The following is a 15,427-nucleotide window of genomic DNA, read 5'->3' on the forward strand; positions in this document are numbered from 1 at the left end:
TTTTTACTCGCCCAAAGCCAGTTTAGCCAATTATATTTCATCACCCCGGGTTGCCTAGGTGGAAAAGCGTATATTTCATTCATTTCATTCATTCAGAAAGGTTTTGAAAGTATGCGTCCATGACCGAAATGCAACCTCTGGTGGACAGTAGCAGACTCCGAAATGAGACTCAGAGTCAGTTCCACGTGAGGTTATTAATTATCAAATGATATAAATATTACGAATGTAAACATTAGGTGAGCAGGTTACATTGTAACCACGAGATACACAGTGATAAGCAATTTGGCTCTTTGCACCAGCTGAAACACCAGAGAAATTTAAATACAGCCATTTAGAAGCACAGAATATGCATTCACTCGCGAAATGGTAAGGTTTATAATCTATTTAATACATATTAACCCTCTTTAACATTATTAAATGTACATGCTGAATCACTGACGTGTTTAGATCTGCTGCTGCTTTCAGTATATGGCTATAAATGTCATGTAAAATGGCATTCAAACTTACATTATTAGCATTCAACACTGAATAAAGCACATGAGGTTTACCTGAGGTGATCATTGTCAGTTTTCTGTTGTTCACCTGTGAGAAATAGAAGCTGTTTCTATTATATCAATTTGAGGTGTTGGTTAGGACAAAAACTCCTTTTAATATTGAAAATATTGCTTCTATCGGGTGCCGTTGCTTTAATTTAGAAAACTGAATAGAAAAACTGAATACCTAACCCTAAAATCCATTAGCCTACATATTTAACTTTAAGCGCAAAGATTTATCACAATTATTTCTAAATTCAGTTCTAATTTCCAGCAAACTAATAAATGAACAATAATAATGACGTGTGGTCAAAAAACTGAGTCATATCCAAGCACACGTCCTGTTCTTATGCCCCATATAGTGACGCATACGTCTCCAAAGCCTATGCATATGTAAAGATTTTTGTGTATTGCTGTATGTCCTGTGTTTATTAAGCAATGTGTACGCGTTTGGACCTGCATAGGCTCATAACTAATGCGCTCTGTGCTGGACTTTAGACCAGCTTTTAGTTGGTCAATGGCGCAGACTATTTCAGTTCTTAAAACAACACCTCCTTCACACAGCAGCACACCCATGAGTCCACAAAATGGCACAAATGGATTTGCTATTTAAACAACATGGTGCAAATCGTGACAATTAGGGTTGCGCTGATCTGAAAATAGCAACAAATCGCGTCAAACATGTCTTGTTCTTATCTTATTGCATCAGGTGTATGATAGAACCCTAAATGTTGTTTACAGGGAGCTCCCAATTTTGACATGTTTTATTTTGTTTTGTTGTTGTTGTTTTTTAGCATAAATGCACAGACTAAATGTAGAATCTATCATGTATGTCCATTAAGTTGATTTTCCTTAAGTCACAATTTAAGCGCAAACCTTACTAAACTCTGAGAACTTTACAAGTCAAAAATCCTAACACTTTTTTTCTCCTCCAATCAAGGGGCAAGCTGAAATCCCAAATCAAGCACACAGTGACTGTGGTATGTGAACTGCTGAAGGATTATTTCCTATAGCTCAATTTTTCCAAATGTGGATTTAGGGTCTTTGAAATAAAAAGGATTTAGTTTACTCAGCACAAAAACGAAACTGCTATAAATGCTTGAAAATCCACAAATCTTGTCACTGCTTGCTTCTCCTTAGCAGCAGAAAGAAGTATGTTCTAAAGAGACAACATTTCATAACCATGTCTAAAATGATCTCTCTCCACACACACACACGCAGCTGGTTTGCATAAATGCAGCGACAGCACACTGCCTGGCAGAACTTCAGGTGATATTACAACATTTGAGTCTCGTATAAAGAAACATCTAATGATGGCTAATGCCAGTTCCACAACGCAGACATAAACATGCAGTAGTTAAAAGTGACCTGAAAAAAAAAATCTGTAGAGAATACTGTCATTCGGGTTCTACTTATATTGTGATTCCGAAATGTTCTGATTAAAATGTATCTTCTGACTAAAGATCTCAGTTTAACACACTTTCCTTGTAGAATCACTGCAGTGTACACTACGACCTATAGCAAGGGGCTTACAGTAACTTCAAGCAGTTCACGAAATAAGTGTAGAACTTTGTTCGAAGTTCAAATTTGCTCAAATGCAGCCAAAAACTGCATTATTGAGAAATATGAGGAAGTAAAATAACTTTTGAGTTTGGATGTTTGTGTTAAATCTAATTTTAAAAATGTACTTTTAGTGGCCAGTCCAGACTTCAACGTCATGTCATCTTTCATCAAGACTTGCTTGAAATACATTTATTACCATTACCATCAATGTTTAGATACTCCCAGGGCCGTTTATATCGAAGTTGATATATAGTCGCACAATGTTGGGGTTTCGTAACAATTTTACGAGGTGGGTCATTAGCCCAACGTTCAACACCCCAACCTGGAGAACCAGGACAATCACACATACAGTATGGACAATTTAGCTTACCCAATTCACCTATAGTAAATGTCTTTGTACTGTGAGGGAAAACGGAGCACCTGGAGAAAACCCACACAAACACAGGGAGAACATGCAAACTCCACTCAGAAATGCCAACTGGCCCAGCTGGGGCTCGAACCAGCGACCTTCTTGCTGTGAGGCGACAGGGATACCCACTGTGTCACCATGCAGCCCCAATGTTTAGATAATAAAACATAAATAATACAGAATGCAAAACAAATCCTTCTACTAAAATTTTAACTAATACATTTCATATAAATCTTTTTTTTAAATGATGTTGATGATGAATAAATGTTGTTGCATTTCATACTTAATGATTAAACAAATTTATGTATTTTTAAAAGGCCTATTGACTTCAAGTGTTTAACATGTATAGTATATATCACCAATAAGTGTCTTGATAAATTGTCTACTGCTGGTGATCTGTATCTCAACTGAACTTTGGAACAGGAAAGCAATGGGGGGGGAGGGTGCCTGTGTTTTGGAAATATGAGCTAAAATGGAGCGAAAGAGAAAAGATGATGATAAATCATGCAAACATTAAACATTCAGCCATGAACACCACACAGATGCAAAAAATATCATCAAAGTGATATTGTTAATTGCTTATTTAACAATATCACAATGAATATTTTAGACAATCCTGGCTCATGAACTCATTTGTTCAAGCTGTGTCAGTAGTACAGAGTTGGCAGAGGGGGTGGAGTATTGCCCTCTTTTAGTCTCCTGGCCTGTCGTTAATGTCCTCTGGTGACCGAGCGAGCTCTCATACATCAGCTTGAGCTGTCTGTGCTTCTGTTGTGACAAGAATGGAGGGGCTTCATTTGTAGCTTGACCACTGTTTGCTCACAGGGCAACAAGGGGAGAAGAGGAGGGGTCAGACCCAGCGTGACACACTCTCAATGGGTCCTCGCTGCGGCTGAAGCCTCAGGGCACGACCAAACTGGTACAAAATGTTTGTTTAAAAAAACAAATTAAACACCCCTACTAGGAGCAGAGGGCTTATTTCTTTTTTGTGAGCTGGATTGACAGAATATTTATTAGCTTTAGTGCACTATGGTGAAGATCTTAATCATCAAGAAAAAGGTTTTATCATGTTCATTCATTAGAGGCAAATGAACTGTGCAGAAATTATAACACTCAGGTTATAATACTCTTACATATACAAAAAAAATAAATTATATATATATATATATATATGGCTCCTGATACATCACAAAGACCTGCTGTCTTGTTCACAGATGTGCCAGCGAGACACACACCAACAATTTATCCTCTGATATGTCACCCATAATGTTGTTGTGGATTGCAATACTTTAAGCAAAACTATGCTATTACTCTGCTAATTGGTCACATTTAGCCATGAAACCTCCAACACTAAATTAGCAAGTGTTTTATTGTCGAACAAATATAATATGACTGTATGTGTGTGTGTTGCTTCTGCACAATGCATTCTGGGTATTTAGGACAAGGGTGCCTGATTCCCATTGATCTCTATTAATATATTGTTTCATAAATACACTCATTGGTATTAAATTGTATGCGTTCGTACTACAAATAAAGAATAAAGTCAAATATGGAAATGTTTTCTTGCAGCAGCTCATTAATACATTAATTTATCATTAATTTACTGATAAACTCGTTAATTTATTTGATTCACTTTGGATCCGCCCCCTCTGCATCTGTGCCCATCTGACAGCAACACACTGTGGATAGATTCCCGAGCTCTATTATAGTCACTTTGGATGAATTTGATTGAAACTTTATTTATTTTATACTACCCTTTGAATGGTATGTATTGGTTTCTACAATTTTTTTTTAAAAGCAATCCATTTGTTACAGAATACAGTATATACAGCATATACTTTGTTCACTTTAATTAATAGATATACAGCTGTTCGTAGTTAATTCATGTTAAATCATTTTCATTAACTATTACATTGTTATTCAATTGAAAGTAGTATTTGTTAATGTTGTAATTAACAGACTTTGTTTGTGTTTACTGGTTAATGATAATGCTATTGTTAACAACTGGGACCTTTTAAATAAAACATTAAGAGTTTATTTGGAAAAACGAATTTTTTTTGTTAAATGTACAAAAATGTAAGAGAAAAAAAAATTACATGTATGGAAACGAGGTTGTGCAATTAATCAGAATCACATCGCGATTGAAACGTTGCGATAAGTTAATCGCAAGAGGCTGCGATATGAAATATAGTTGTATTATTTAATTTCCCCTGCCCAGAGCAAATATGTGACTGCTGGCTGTCTTACTAGCCAATTGTGTGAGCACAACTGAGTGATGAGTGTCTCACTCTACAAGTCAACTGAAAGTATTGCCAGTGACAGTCAAATCTAGTAGCAAGCAACAGCAAAGTACAATTTCAGAGTTGTTTCAGCCATGTTAGTTTGCTTAGTGTTCTGTATTTTTATAATTATTTTTTTTGGTTTGTTTTAATAAGCTACAGTATCTCCCTAATTTGAGTTTAACTTGTTTACAGAAAGGTAAGGTCATTTTATTTGTGTTTACTGTTTGCTCTAGAGAAAAATTTGTGTTTTATTTCTGAGTATTTAAAAATAAATTTGAATAAATGTTTAAGTTAATATCTTTTCAGTTGCTCTATTTAACTAACACTCACTGCATTTTAGCAGCAAGAAGCTACGATACAGATTACTGAGCTTAAGCTTGACTGCAGAATTAAACTGCAAATCAAATCGAAATCACAATATCTGTCAAAAAAAGCAATTAGATATTTTCTCCAAATCGCACAGCCCTAACAGAAACATCATGTTTGGAAATTACTCAAACTTTTTGGTAGTTTTCGGAAACATTATTTTACATAGATCATTGCTTACATTCAAACAATATTTCACAATATAACTGATTTGAATGTATTTTCAACAGTTATTATAGCCAGTATATATATATATTTTTTGTAAAAAAGTTTCTTCATATGTCTGCAGAGAGATACTAAGATTTCATCATCATGCTGCTTCATGATTTCAATCCTCTTAATTTGTTTCCTCCTTGGTACAATTCAATTTTCAACACAATGATTGTTAAGATGACTCTTGCAGAAGGAGATTTAAAGAGGATTTTTGACAGTATAGGAGACACTAAATGATGACAGAATTCTTTTTTTTTTTTTATCTGAACTACTGTATGTCCTGTGTGCTGCTCTTACTTGTCATCTATGATGGAGACATGGTTGGCTGGGATTCCCAGAACCGCACAGCTGTCCAGCAGTTCCTTTTTGCGCTGCAGTCCTTGATTGTTGTAATTGCCCTGAGCATTGCAGAAACATTTAATGTGTCTCTTCTGCATGTACAACTTTTACAAATACTACTGCAGAAGTTCAGATTTCTTTATTAAATCCATTCAGAGTACAAACAGAAAGAGATTAATTTATTGACAGAATAGTAAACCTACCTGTTGACAAACATAACAAATACACGGCTGCTCGTGATTCAACTAGCTTTAAGACTGTAGGTGCAAAGAACATGCATTCATCATCTGGATGTGCAGTGACTAACAGAGCTCGAGTCTCGCGCGGATTCTCATCCTCTGAATTTGGAAAGAGCGCGCCGGACCTCTCCTGCGCTGGGCAAAACCTCGAGTTTCCGACTGTGTATAAAGGGGTGGATATTTTATTCAATACGTGTGGCCATGACCGACTCTGTCTGTAATACACAAACTTTATAAAGACAGCGTAAGCCACCAAGACAAATAAAATGGTAAGGAAAACAAACATCTCGACCGCGCCATGAAAAAGCCCGTGCGGAACATTGTCTCCTCGTCAATGGTTCCTACAGATCGGATTGTTTACACTAATAAGACTGGACAATTTTAAAAACTTTAATATTATTTTTACTTCCAACTTATACGACTCGTACAATTTTTAGAGTAGCAAACAACAATTGCACGACGGAATTAATGCATTTATATTTAACAAACACGTTTAATTTGAATTATTTCAAAGGCGGAAGCAAGTGTAAAATAATTATTGAAACGCGAATTAATTGGTTTCTAAATGATAATTATTATCAAACATCTATTTCGCTGTAATTCTGCTGTACAGTAAAATACGGAGAGTGAACTTTGGGTGGGGTGAAGGCCGCCTGTGGGGAGAGTTTGAACGTCACACCGTTTCATCCTGTTTGCTAGAGGAAAAACTTTCAGTCCGTCTCATCTGGTGCACCAGAGCTGCACAAAATGCAAACCACCGGGCGTTTAGCAAGCAGAGACCGGTACTCTCGTGACGTATATTAATTTCTGACGCGAAATGAGATAGAAGGCGACTTGAACTTACATCCACGGCTCAGTGAGGACAAATAACTAACGTTAGCCTGTGTTTAGTGTGTGTGTTTAAGTGTGTGCGTTTGTGTGCGTGTTAGAGGGCTCGCGCAGTCTCACTGCTACAAATTACATTACCGCTCGTTTGAACAGCACAGACTCCTTCAGAGCTTATTTGAGTCTTTCTAAGGACATGAGGTGAGTTTAGTATTTAATCTAAATATTTTGAGCGCTTTGTTGTGGATTTCATGCAGGCTAGTCTGAGCTAAGCGCTTATATTCAAGATGGCGACGAGGGTTTGAATGCAAAGGTGAAACATTCAGCTAACGGTTTTGCCTTAAACTCTCTCCAGTCTCTTTTTGCATCTTGTATTAACCTACAGAATTTATTTCCCGGTTGGTTTACACCTTTGTCTTATTGAGATATTTCGCTTGTGTGTGTGGTTTCCGGTTAAATGGTGTTTCTCGGATGAACTATTGGTAGCTTGCTGGCTAACGCTATTATTGTGAGTTTAAACCACACAGCCTGGAGTTTATTGCTGAAAATCATCATCTAAGTTTTGCCATATACACAAGCCTTCAGGTTCATGTGGGGTTCTTAAATTATGTGCAAACTCGAGTAGTCTGTAAAGTCGTGCTTGGAACAAGATTAATTTAGTGCTAAATGTGAAACCTGCTGCATTTAGCATGTCACGTTTGAAGCATTTTGAGCATTGCCTAAAGTTTAAACTTGTGCTGTTATACTTTTCACAGTATAAGTGATCTGTATCTTTTACACATGGACACATGATGGTAAACATTGATTATTGTATTTCTCATGTGTACATATAAATATCAATGTGCCAAGATTACACTTCTGTAACTTAAAATGTTGCATTGGTATGTTTGGTAAAATAAATTATTGTATTATATTTTTTCCCAATTATCTATATATATATTATATATATATATATATAATATATATATATAATATATATATATATATATATATATATAAATTTGCATCTTTATATTGTTTTTAACTAATGGTCATGCTTATAACTTGTTCTGTTTAGAAATAGTGCTGTAATCCATGTTTAAAGATTACACATTACTGTAATTCGTACTGTTTTACCAGAGGCATTCAGAGTTGTGTGTACATATTGCATTGACATGCCTGGGAAAGAGAAAAAAATTACCCAGTGTTTTTGTTTTTTATCAAGCAGTGTTGGCAATTTCTCGAGTGTAGCACCCTCCTGTATACAGTTAACATTAATACGAATTTTTTCTTCTTCTCAGGGGGTCACAAGACACATGTGTTAGATGAAAAGTACCTTTCAACACTTTTAATACTAGTTCAAACTGCCAACCTCTCATGATTGGTTAGTAGGGTGTAAACGTGTTGAAAAGTACTCTAATGATGAGACTGAATACAGCCTGTCGTAATAGGGTATATCCACAGCTAGTGTTTCTTCCCATACCGATAATCTTCCAGTGAACGATTAATGTGACTTTTTAAAATTTTATACGGTTTCTTTCACTGCATCGGTGTTGTAATGTAATCAAAATATAATCAGTTAAATAGACTTCAGCATTCATTTAGTTGTTCAAGCGTAAAACGAGATGAAAAGACATTTTCACACATGCGCTGTCAGGATCAGCAGGAGAGTGCAGAATTGCCGTTGAAAATACTGGAGTAAAATAAATGTTCATATTTTAAAGACATAGCTTTGGAAAATTTAATTTAATGCAGTGCTTTTCACACAATCTGAGACCCACTTTATATCGTATATAAATCAGGCAGTGGAGATCATTGATTTTTAAAGAAAATAGACCTTAAACGCACCGATTCTGTAAAAGCATACTGTTCACCAGAAGTGCTTGACCCAGGTTACTGACAAATTAAAAGTCCTTCTGCATATGCCCAATCACCTGCTTTCCGACTTGTTTCTTGGTTAGCATCAACTTCATGTTAAAAATGTCTAAAAAGATTATTTTTTTAAAATAGGAAACACTTTCAGATCTATTGATAAGGGTACACACCGAGCACATGCACTGCCATTGAGGCAGAAGGTCGCAGCGAGCATGTTCATAACCACAGAAGGTGTAAAAAAATGTAGTTATCATTCGCACCTACAGCCCAGACTTTGTTTCCTCATAAGGTGGCAGACTTGGGTTGATTTGGCAGTTCTGAATTCTAATGCCCTGTATTAAGAGAGGTTTTTTGACAGTGATCTCAAATGGAGGACACTATATACAGTGTAGACTAGGGTGTAATACTACACATTTCACAGTTTTGTGTGGATTTTGTTTGTCATGATTAGGCCTGTCACAGTAATCAATATATTGACTATACATGGACATGACCACAATACAGACGTGAACTCAATCATTTTTAATGATGCACTATATATATAAATTACCCATAATGTTTACATAGAAACTAATGTCATAACATATGATCTCTAAAGGAGGTGTCACTGAGTTCAGTGAACTCTTAGAGTTTTGACATTGATTCTTCTGAAAACTACTAATGGTTTGGAAGTTGTCCAAATGAGCTCCCTTTCAAAACTGCTGCCCACTTCTAGAAAAGTGACACATTTACAAATATCATTAAGGACATTTACTTTCTTAACATTAAATGACAGAATCTTTATAACCTTTTTGCATTATTATGTTGTTGTATAATCATTATATTATAAGTGACATAAAATGGTTTTAATTTGACAATAATATCACTTAACACAAATTGAATAATTTTATATATAAAACATATCGCACAACAAAAATCACTTATCGTGATGGGCCTAGTCACGTTTCATTATTATAACCAACATATGTTTCAGGGAAAAGAAAGCATCACTGCAACTTCTGAAAATGAACAGTAGGGCTGAACGATGAATTGCATGAGATTGTTGTGTGCTTTTGTCTATAAAGCCGGCTTTGTAATCAGCAGTAACTCTCCAGCAGGTATGTTCATCTGGAGCAGCGTTTAAAGCGATAGTGCTCTGCCAAACTACACGCAATATTGCATGCGGTAGTAAAAGAATCATTCTGCCATATTGACAGCTGTTCGTGTAGCTTCGGCTCCGGCCTTTTGTAGTAAATATTGCTAATGCTAAACCTGAAAGCATGTGCAAAAATACCACATACTCAATACTTCCCAATAGCATTGTAAGCAGTTATAAAGGCGTTGCATCATTACATGCTTTATCAGACATTATAATAATAAGAACTCAAGTAAACCATATGTTGGCATATTCATGTGTCTATTAATCCTGTTGAATCAAATGAAAGCAGTTTAATTTTTTTTTTATCGAACAAATGCTATAAGGATTTACAACAATTTAAGACAATCGCAGATTTGTGATTATTATTTTTTTGCGTGTGTCGTTTATAATTCAGCTTATGGTTTTCTGCAGTTTCTCATTAACTTGCCAACAATTTTTTTTTTAACACTAATGATATTTTCAGGGACATATTATCGTAGAATAAAAGATTATTTACAGTTTATGCAAAACACCAATTAAATTCCACAAAATACCTTAACGATGCCCATTAAGCATTTGCTTCACGTTTCTATCTCAATATGCTCAGCTTTACTGGTTAGGTTGGTTTGTTTGGTAGGTCTCTTTGTATGGTTTTGAACTTGTGAGCACTCAGGTTCGAGCAGAGTTCCACAAGAGCGATGAAAGCAATGTAAAGCAAAATTAAACTATGTGGTTGCAGTGAAATTGTCTTATTCTTTTGCTTTAAAAAACACTATTGTTTGTGTTTGAGGAAGGGTTTAGGTCAGTCTTTCGCTTCATGATCTGTACATCAAACCATGGACATTTACAAGAGGGACATGTTTCTGAAATGTGTAACAAAATGTACCCTATGTAACTTATTTGAGATTTGAAAAAATGTACACAGTGCTTTCTAGTGGATTTGTCATCTCAAACGTGCAACTAACTGTACACAGAGCAACTTATTTTACGTTTTGCTAAAATGTAGGCTTGCACACGTATTTTCAATTGCCTGGAGTTGTTTTTATCAAGAACAAACTTGAAAACAAGAAACATTTGATGCAGAGTTTTACTCCTTTCTTAACTCGACTTGATTGCTTGGTTATATAACATTTTTTGGATGTGCTATATTTATTTTCAGAGGGTGTGCTAATAGCAGACACACAAATACTTTTTTTATTAAATCTCAAATTTATTGCAAGCTATTGTAATGTGTATATTGTAATATCCACATTTGTGATATTTCAATATAGTATTAGTGCATAACCTTAATGCATCCCCTTTGTGACATCTAAAGGAATCAAGATATGGTTATCTGAAATAATATACAATCTGAAATCATCTTAAAAATGCACTTGGCTGTAATTGAATGATCACATTAGGTCTACTTAAAGGCTTGTTCCTATACCTATACTAGTATCGGACAAACTCGGCGATACTGCAAAAATTCTGCCATAGGTATTGACGAATATTGCAAACCCTAAGCCGATCTGATACCATCTTTTTAATTGAGACATATGCCCACTAGCTTTGCTTAACTCTGCAAACCCAGAGTCACGCTACTCTGAAAGCAAACACAGGAAGTTGTGCTTTGTTGCCACAACAACCAATGTTAGAGCAGTCAAGATGAAGAGGGAAATGCACTATTTTAGTTTCTGGAATTTTAAGTTTCAAAGAGCTTATTTTTCTATATTATTTAAATAAATTTTATATAAATATTTTGCACTGATTTTTGTACGGTTATACTGTAAAAAATGAATAGATTTTTTTTTCAGTTTACAATAGCTATGTTTCCACCAAAAATGCTAATTAATTTTATACGCAAAACTGGATTATCGCATAAAAGCGTGCGAATAAAGCAGCGCTTCGATCCAACAAGTCAAATCGAACAAAATTGTCAAAAACGGAATTTGCTGCGGTAGGAGAAGCTGTGTGAATTATTACTTCATTTAATAAATGACTTGTACCTAAGAAGGCAATCCTGACATGCAATGAACGTGCGGTGGCGTTTGAAGGTGTGAGACGCAAAGCACAGATGCTCTTGATTCTGGAGGTCATTAATAATATAATAACACTTATACTGAAATGGTTAGGGTTAGCCTGCGGGTTTTTGTTCTGTAAAAGTGTTTCCATAGTAGTTTATGTGCATCTTTTCTTATCGATTTAAAAGGTTTATCCTACTCAGTTATGCGCATATGTTTTCCATGCACATTTTCAAAATGGGCATAAACATATGTGGATGGAAACATAGCTAATGTGTTGTAGCTAAACTTGTTTTAGTAAAGCACAGTAAATACTATTACTGTTGAATGCCTGTTAATACGAATGTCAGATAATAAAAATACTCTTATTTTATTAACGGATAAGTCTAAAGCACATCATACATTTATTTTCTCATTTTATACAGGGCTTGTAGTATACACAACTGTTTACTTGGTATCGGCCGATACTCTGAGCTCAGATATCGAAAACCTTATCAGAACTTCCCTACTTCTATTGTAACACTCATTGGTCCTTCGAGTGGTTGTTTATAGTATAACACAACACCTCTCGTTCTTTATATCTTGACCCTGCAGCTCTGTTTGCAGCACCACTTGCAGCTTAATTATGCTCGCCATCAGGAGAGATACAGTGTGCCTGTGAAGAGTGCCAGGCCTGTTTTTTTTTCCATTTCTCATTGCTGTTGGTTTTTATAAGCATTGCCTAATGTGCTGGCCGAGGGACAGTGGTGTGGAATACAGGACGTGCAACTGTTGTGCTGCTGTGTCTGTGGCCAAGTGTGGCATGGTAATTCCAGTGTGAGAGCAAGCACCGGAAAATACGCAGAGGCAAGCTGCCACGTTGACTCTAGTTTTGGAGAGGTTTTGTCCCAATTGTGATTTTTCAAATAGTACTCCCAAATCACTTTTGATACAATTAATGTCATATTATCAGTTAATTTATCATCCTATTTAGATGTCCATGTTACATTCTTATGCTAGTCTGTTGTTTGAGTGTCATGCTTGTTTGGTGCACACCATGGATTGGATAGCAGCACACACACAGATGAACCACACTAACAAAGCTGTTGCACCACAGTTGAAAGACAACAATTTTTATCTGAAAAGAGACTTTAAGGGAAATGTTTTTGAACGTGAAGCCTAAACTTTGAATCTTAAACCGTTTTAGATTTTCCTATCTATTTTTTATTGCTATTGATATTTGTTTATTGTTATAATTTTTTAACATTATAGAAAAAGGACATTCATAAAATGTTGTACATTTAATCTGGTTTTGCCATAAAATACCAGAGAAGCTGATATGACAATAAATTCAAAAGTCAATTTCTCTAATTGAACCAAACCTGTCAAATTATGCATTCGCTCATAGTCCAGCTAAACCATATCTGTTGTACAGTCAACTGTATGTTTTTTTTTCAGCCTGATCTCACGAGAAAACGTAAGTATTTTACGTTTTGACAGTTTAGTGGCTAATTCGTACGAATTCGTATGAGTTCAGTCGTACGAAATGGTACGATTTTAAAAAGGAGGCGTGGCACCTAACCCCGCCCTAAACCCAACCGTCATTGGAGGATGAGCAATCGTACTAAATTGTACGAATTAGATCGTACGAATTAGCCACTAAAAAAAAGTTACGAATTGCCGTGAGATTGTGTTGTTTTTTTTTTACTTCAGCTGTTGACACAACCAAGTCCTAACCATTTTGTTAAATAATATATATATATATATATATATATATATATAATATATATATATATATATATATATATATATATATATATTTTAAATGTGATAAAAAGAAAGAATCTAGGCATGGGATGACAACCGGTTCAAAGTTTACAGTGGTTTGGAAAAGTCAAGCTGCAAATATTTTCTGTTATACTGTTCCTACACTATATGTAATTTTTTAATGACTATTTTATTTAGATTTTAAGGGCAACACTATCTCCAGCAGAAAAGGACTCTCCACATCAAAAGCTACTGCTCAGCCCCTAATTTAGAAAACATTTGAAAAGCAAAACCGCTATAAACCAACATACAAGCATGCTACAGACCTGAACAGTGCAGTGGCTTAGATTATATCCAAAGAAAGATCTCCAAAGATGCCTTTTCAAGTTGTAAAGAAATCTGTGTTATTGAAACTAATGAAGACAGCAGAAGTCAATGATTCATTTGAATTACTTAGCCTGAGATGTTTACGGCTCCAAAATATTTAAAATGTTTCTTAAAATGAATTATAATGTGGTCAATGTGAAAGTTTTTTTTTTTCTTTTACCCAGATGTTTAAAAAGAACTTATTTTAGAACAGTAATCATGAAACGGTAATAATTTTATCCAAGGTTATATACCATCAGAATCTTATACCAGCCCATGCCTAGTTTCTACTTCATATCTGCTTCTCGCACTTGATATGATTTTACCTATTTGCTTTTGCTCATGCCAGCATTTTTTGTCAGACGTACTTATTCTCGACTGATGTCAAGTCTTATGTCAATCCTGTCTTCTGTCTTGAGCATCACTCAAACTGGCTCCAGTCATCGCGTCCATTCTTATTGTTAAGCCTTGATTACCGTAAGCAATGTATTTTGTGACACCATGAAATGAACAATAGAGCAAAATATAAAAAGATTGACATTTTATTTTGTCCATGCAATATCAATTTTCATATCATGTAGCCCTACTTCACTTTAAAGCAGGGCTCACCAATCTTGGTCCTGGAGGGCCGGTGTCCCTGCAGCGTTTAGGTCCAACTTGCCTCAACACACCTGCCTGGATGTTTCAAGTATACCTAGTGAGACATTGATAAGCTTGTTCAGGTTGGAGCAAAAATCTGCAGGACACCGGCCCTTTAGAGACAAGTTTGGTGACACTTGCTTTAAAGTTTTACATTTGAGTTAAAAGTTTTAAACTTGTGGATATAGATATTGGGTCTGAAAAATCAATCTTTGCTTTATAAATGATGTCCAGGGTGTCAGTTTTGGGAATGTGCACAATTATTGGATTAATCGAACGCATCAGCGGCGATCGAGCATGAAAACAATGATCGATTGGCTCTAAAATTAAATTCATTTTTATTCTTTCTGATTGGTTATGCTGGTATTTGGGTGGTAGTTTGATATTTGATTGGTTATGGCTGCAGGGAGTTGCGGTCTAGAGGCGAGACCTGGGCACAAATCCAGAATAGGGGGTCACACACCAGAAGCGATGTGTCGCGCCACGGCCCACGCAGTCATGTTTTTATCAGGGTACACAGCGGTGCCCAACCACGAAGGACACTTAATATTTCTGCCGTGCCACAGAGCGCCATCTGAATAGTTTAATTTTAAATACCATGCGAATTTGCGCATCTGGTGTGTGATACTTTCAGCTGTCATGTGCATGCCGTGTCTCGACACTCTTTTCAGCGAGGACTATGGCGGGTGACACCAAAACCGAAAGCTACTTCAGGGAGCCATGCATCTCTCTAAACGCGGATCCTTTATTGTGGTGCAAAGTAATTGAGTCTCGATTTGCAAGGCTAAGCACCCTTGCCCAGTGGTACCTAGCTGTTCCTGCAACTTCAATCTGTAAACGGGCGAACCCTATCCACTTTCTGGATGGCATGTAGTTCAAGCTCACATGCATTTTGTGTAGATAAACACAATTTGTAATATAACATTTTCATATTGT

The 15,427-nt window shown here is 35.9% G+C and overlaps 2 protein-coding genes across 2 annotated transcripts in view; one reads left to right on the forward strand and one right to left on the reverse strand.

Moving 5' to 3' along the window:
• The window catches only part of pigl (phosphatidylinositol glycan anchor biosynthesis, class L), a 49,315-nt gene extending 43,030 nt beyond the window's left edge, over positions 1-6,285 (reverse strand). The window contains exons 1-2 of the mRNA XM_056458222.1: positions 5,908-6,285; positions 5,664-5,762 (exon numbers count right to left, since the gene is read on the reverse strand). Coding sequence (XP_056314197.1) covers positions 5,664-5,762; positions 5,908-6,230 — 422 coding nt within the window. The 5' untranslated portion in view covers positions 6,231-6,285. The remainder of the gene's footprint in view (positions 1-5,663; positions 5,763-5,907) is intronic.
• A 352-nt stretch (positions 6,286-6,637) lies between these two features.
• Positions 6,638-15,427, forward strand: part of ncor1 (nuclear receptor corepressor 1) — a 116,055-nt gene continuing 107,265 nt past the window's right edge. The window contains exon 1 of the mRNA XM_056458225.1: positions 6,638-6,970. The gene's annotated coding sequence lies outside the window, so the exon portion shown is untranslated. The remainder of the gene's footprint in view (positions 6,971-15,427) is intronic.

The sequence above is a fragment of the Danio aesculapii genome, chromosome 5 (genome assembly GCF_903798145.1).
Source record: "Danio aesculapii chromosome 5, fDanAes4.1, whole genome shotgun sequence".
NCBI lineage: Eukaryota > Metazoa > Chordata > Actinopteri > Cypriniformes > Danionidae > Danio > Danio aesculapii.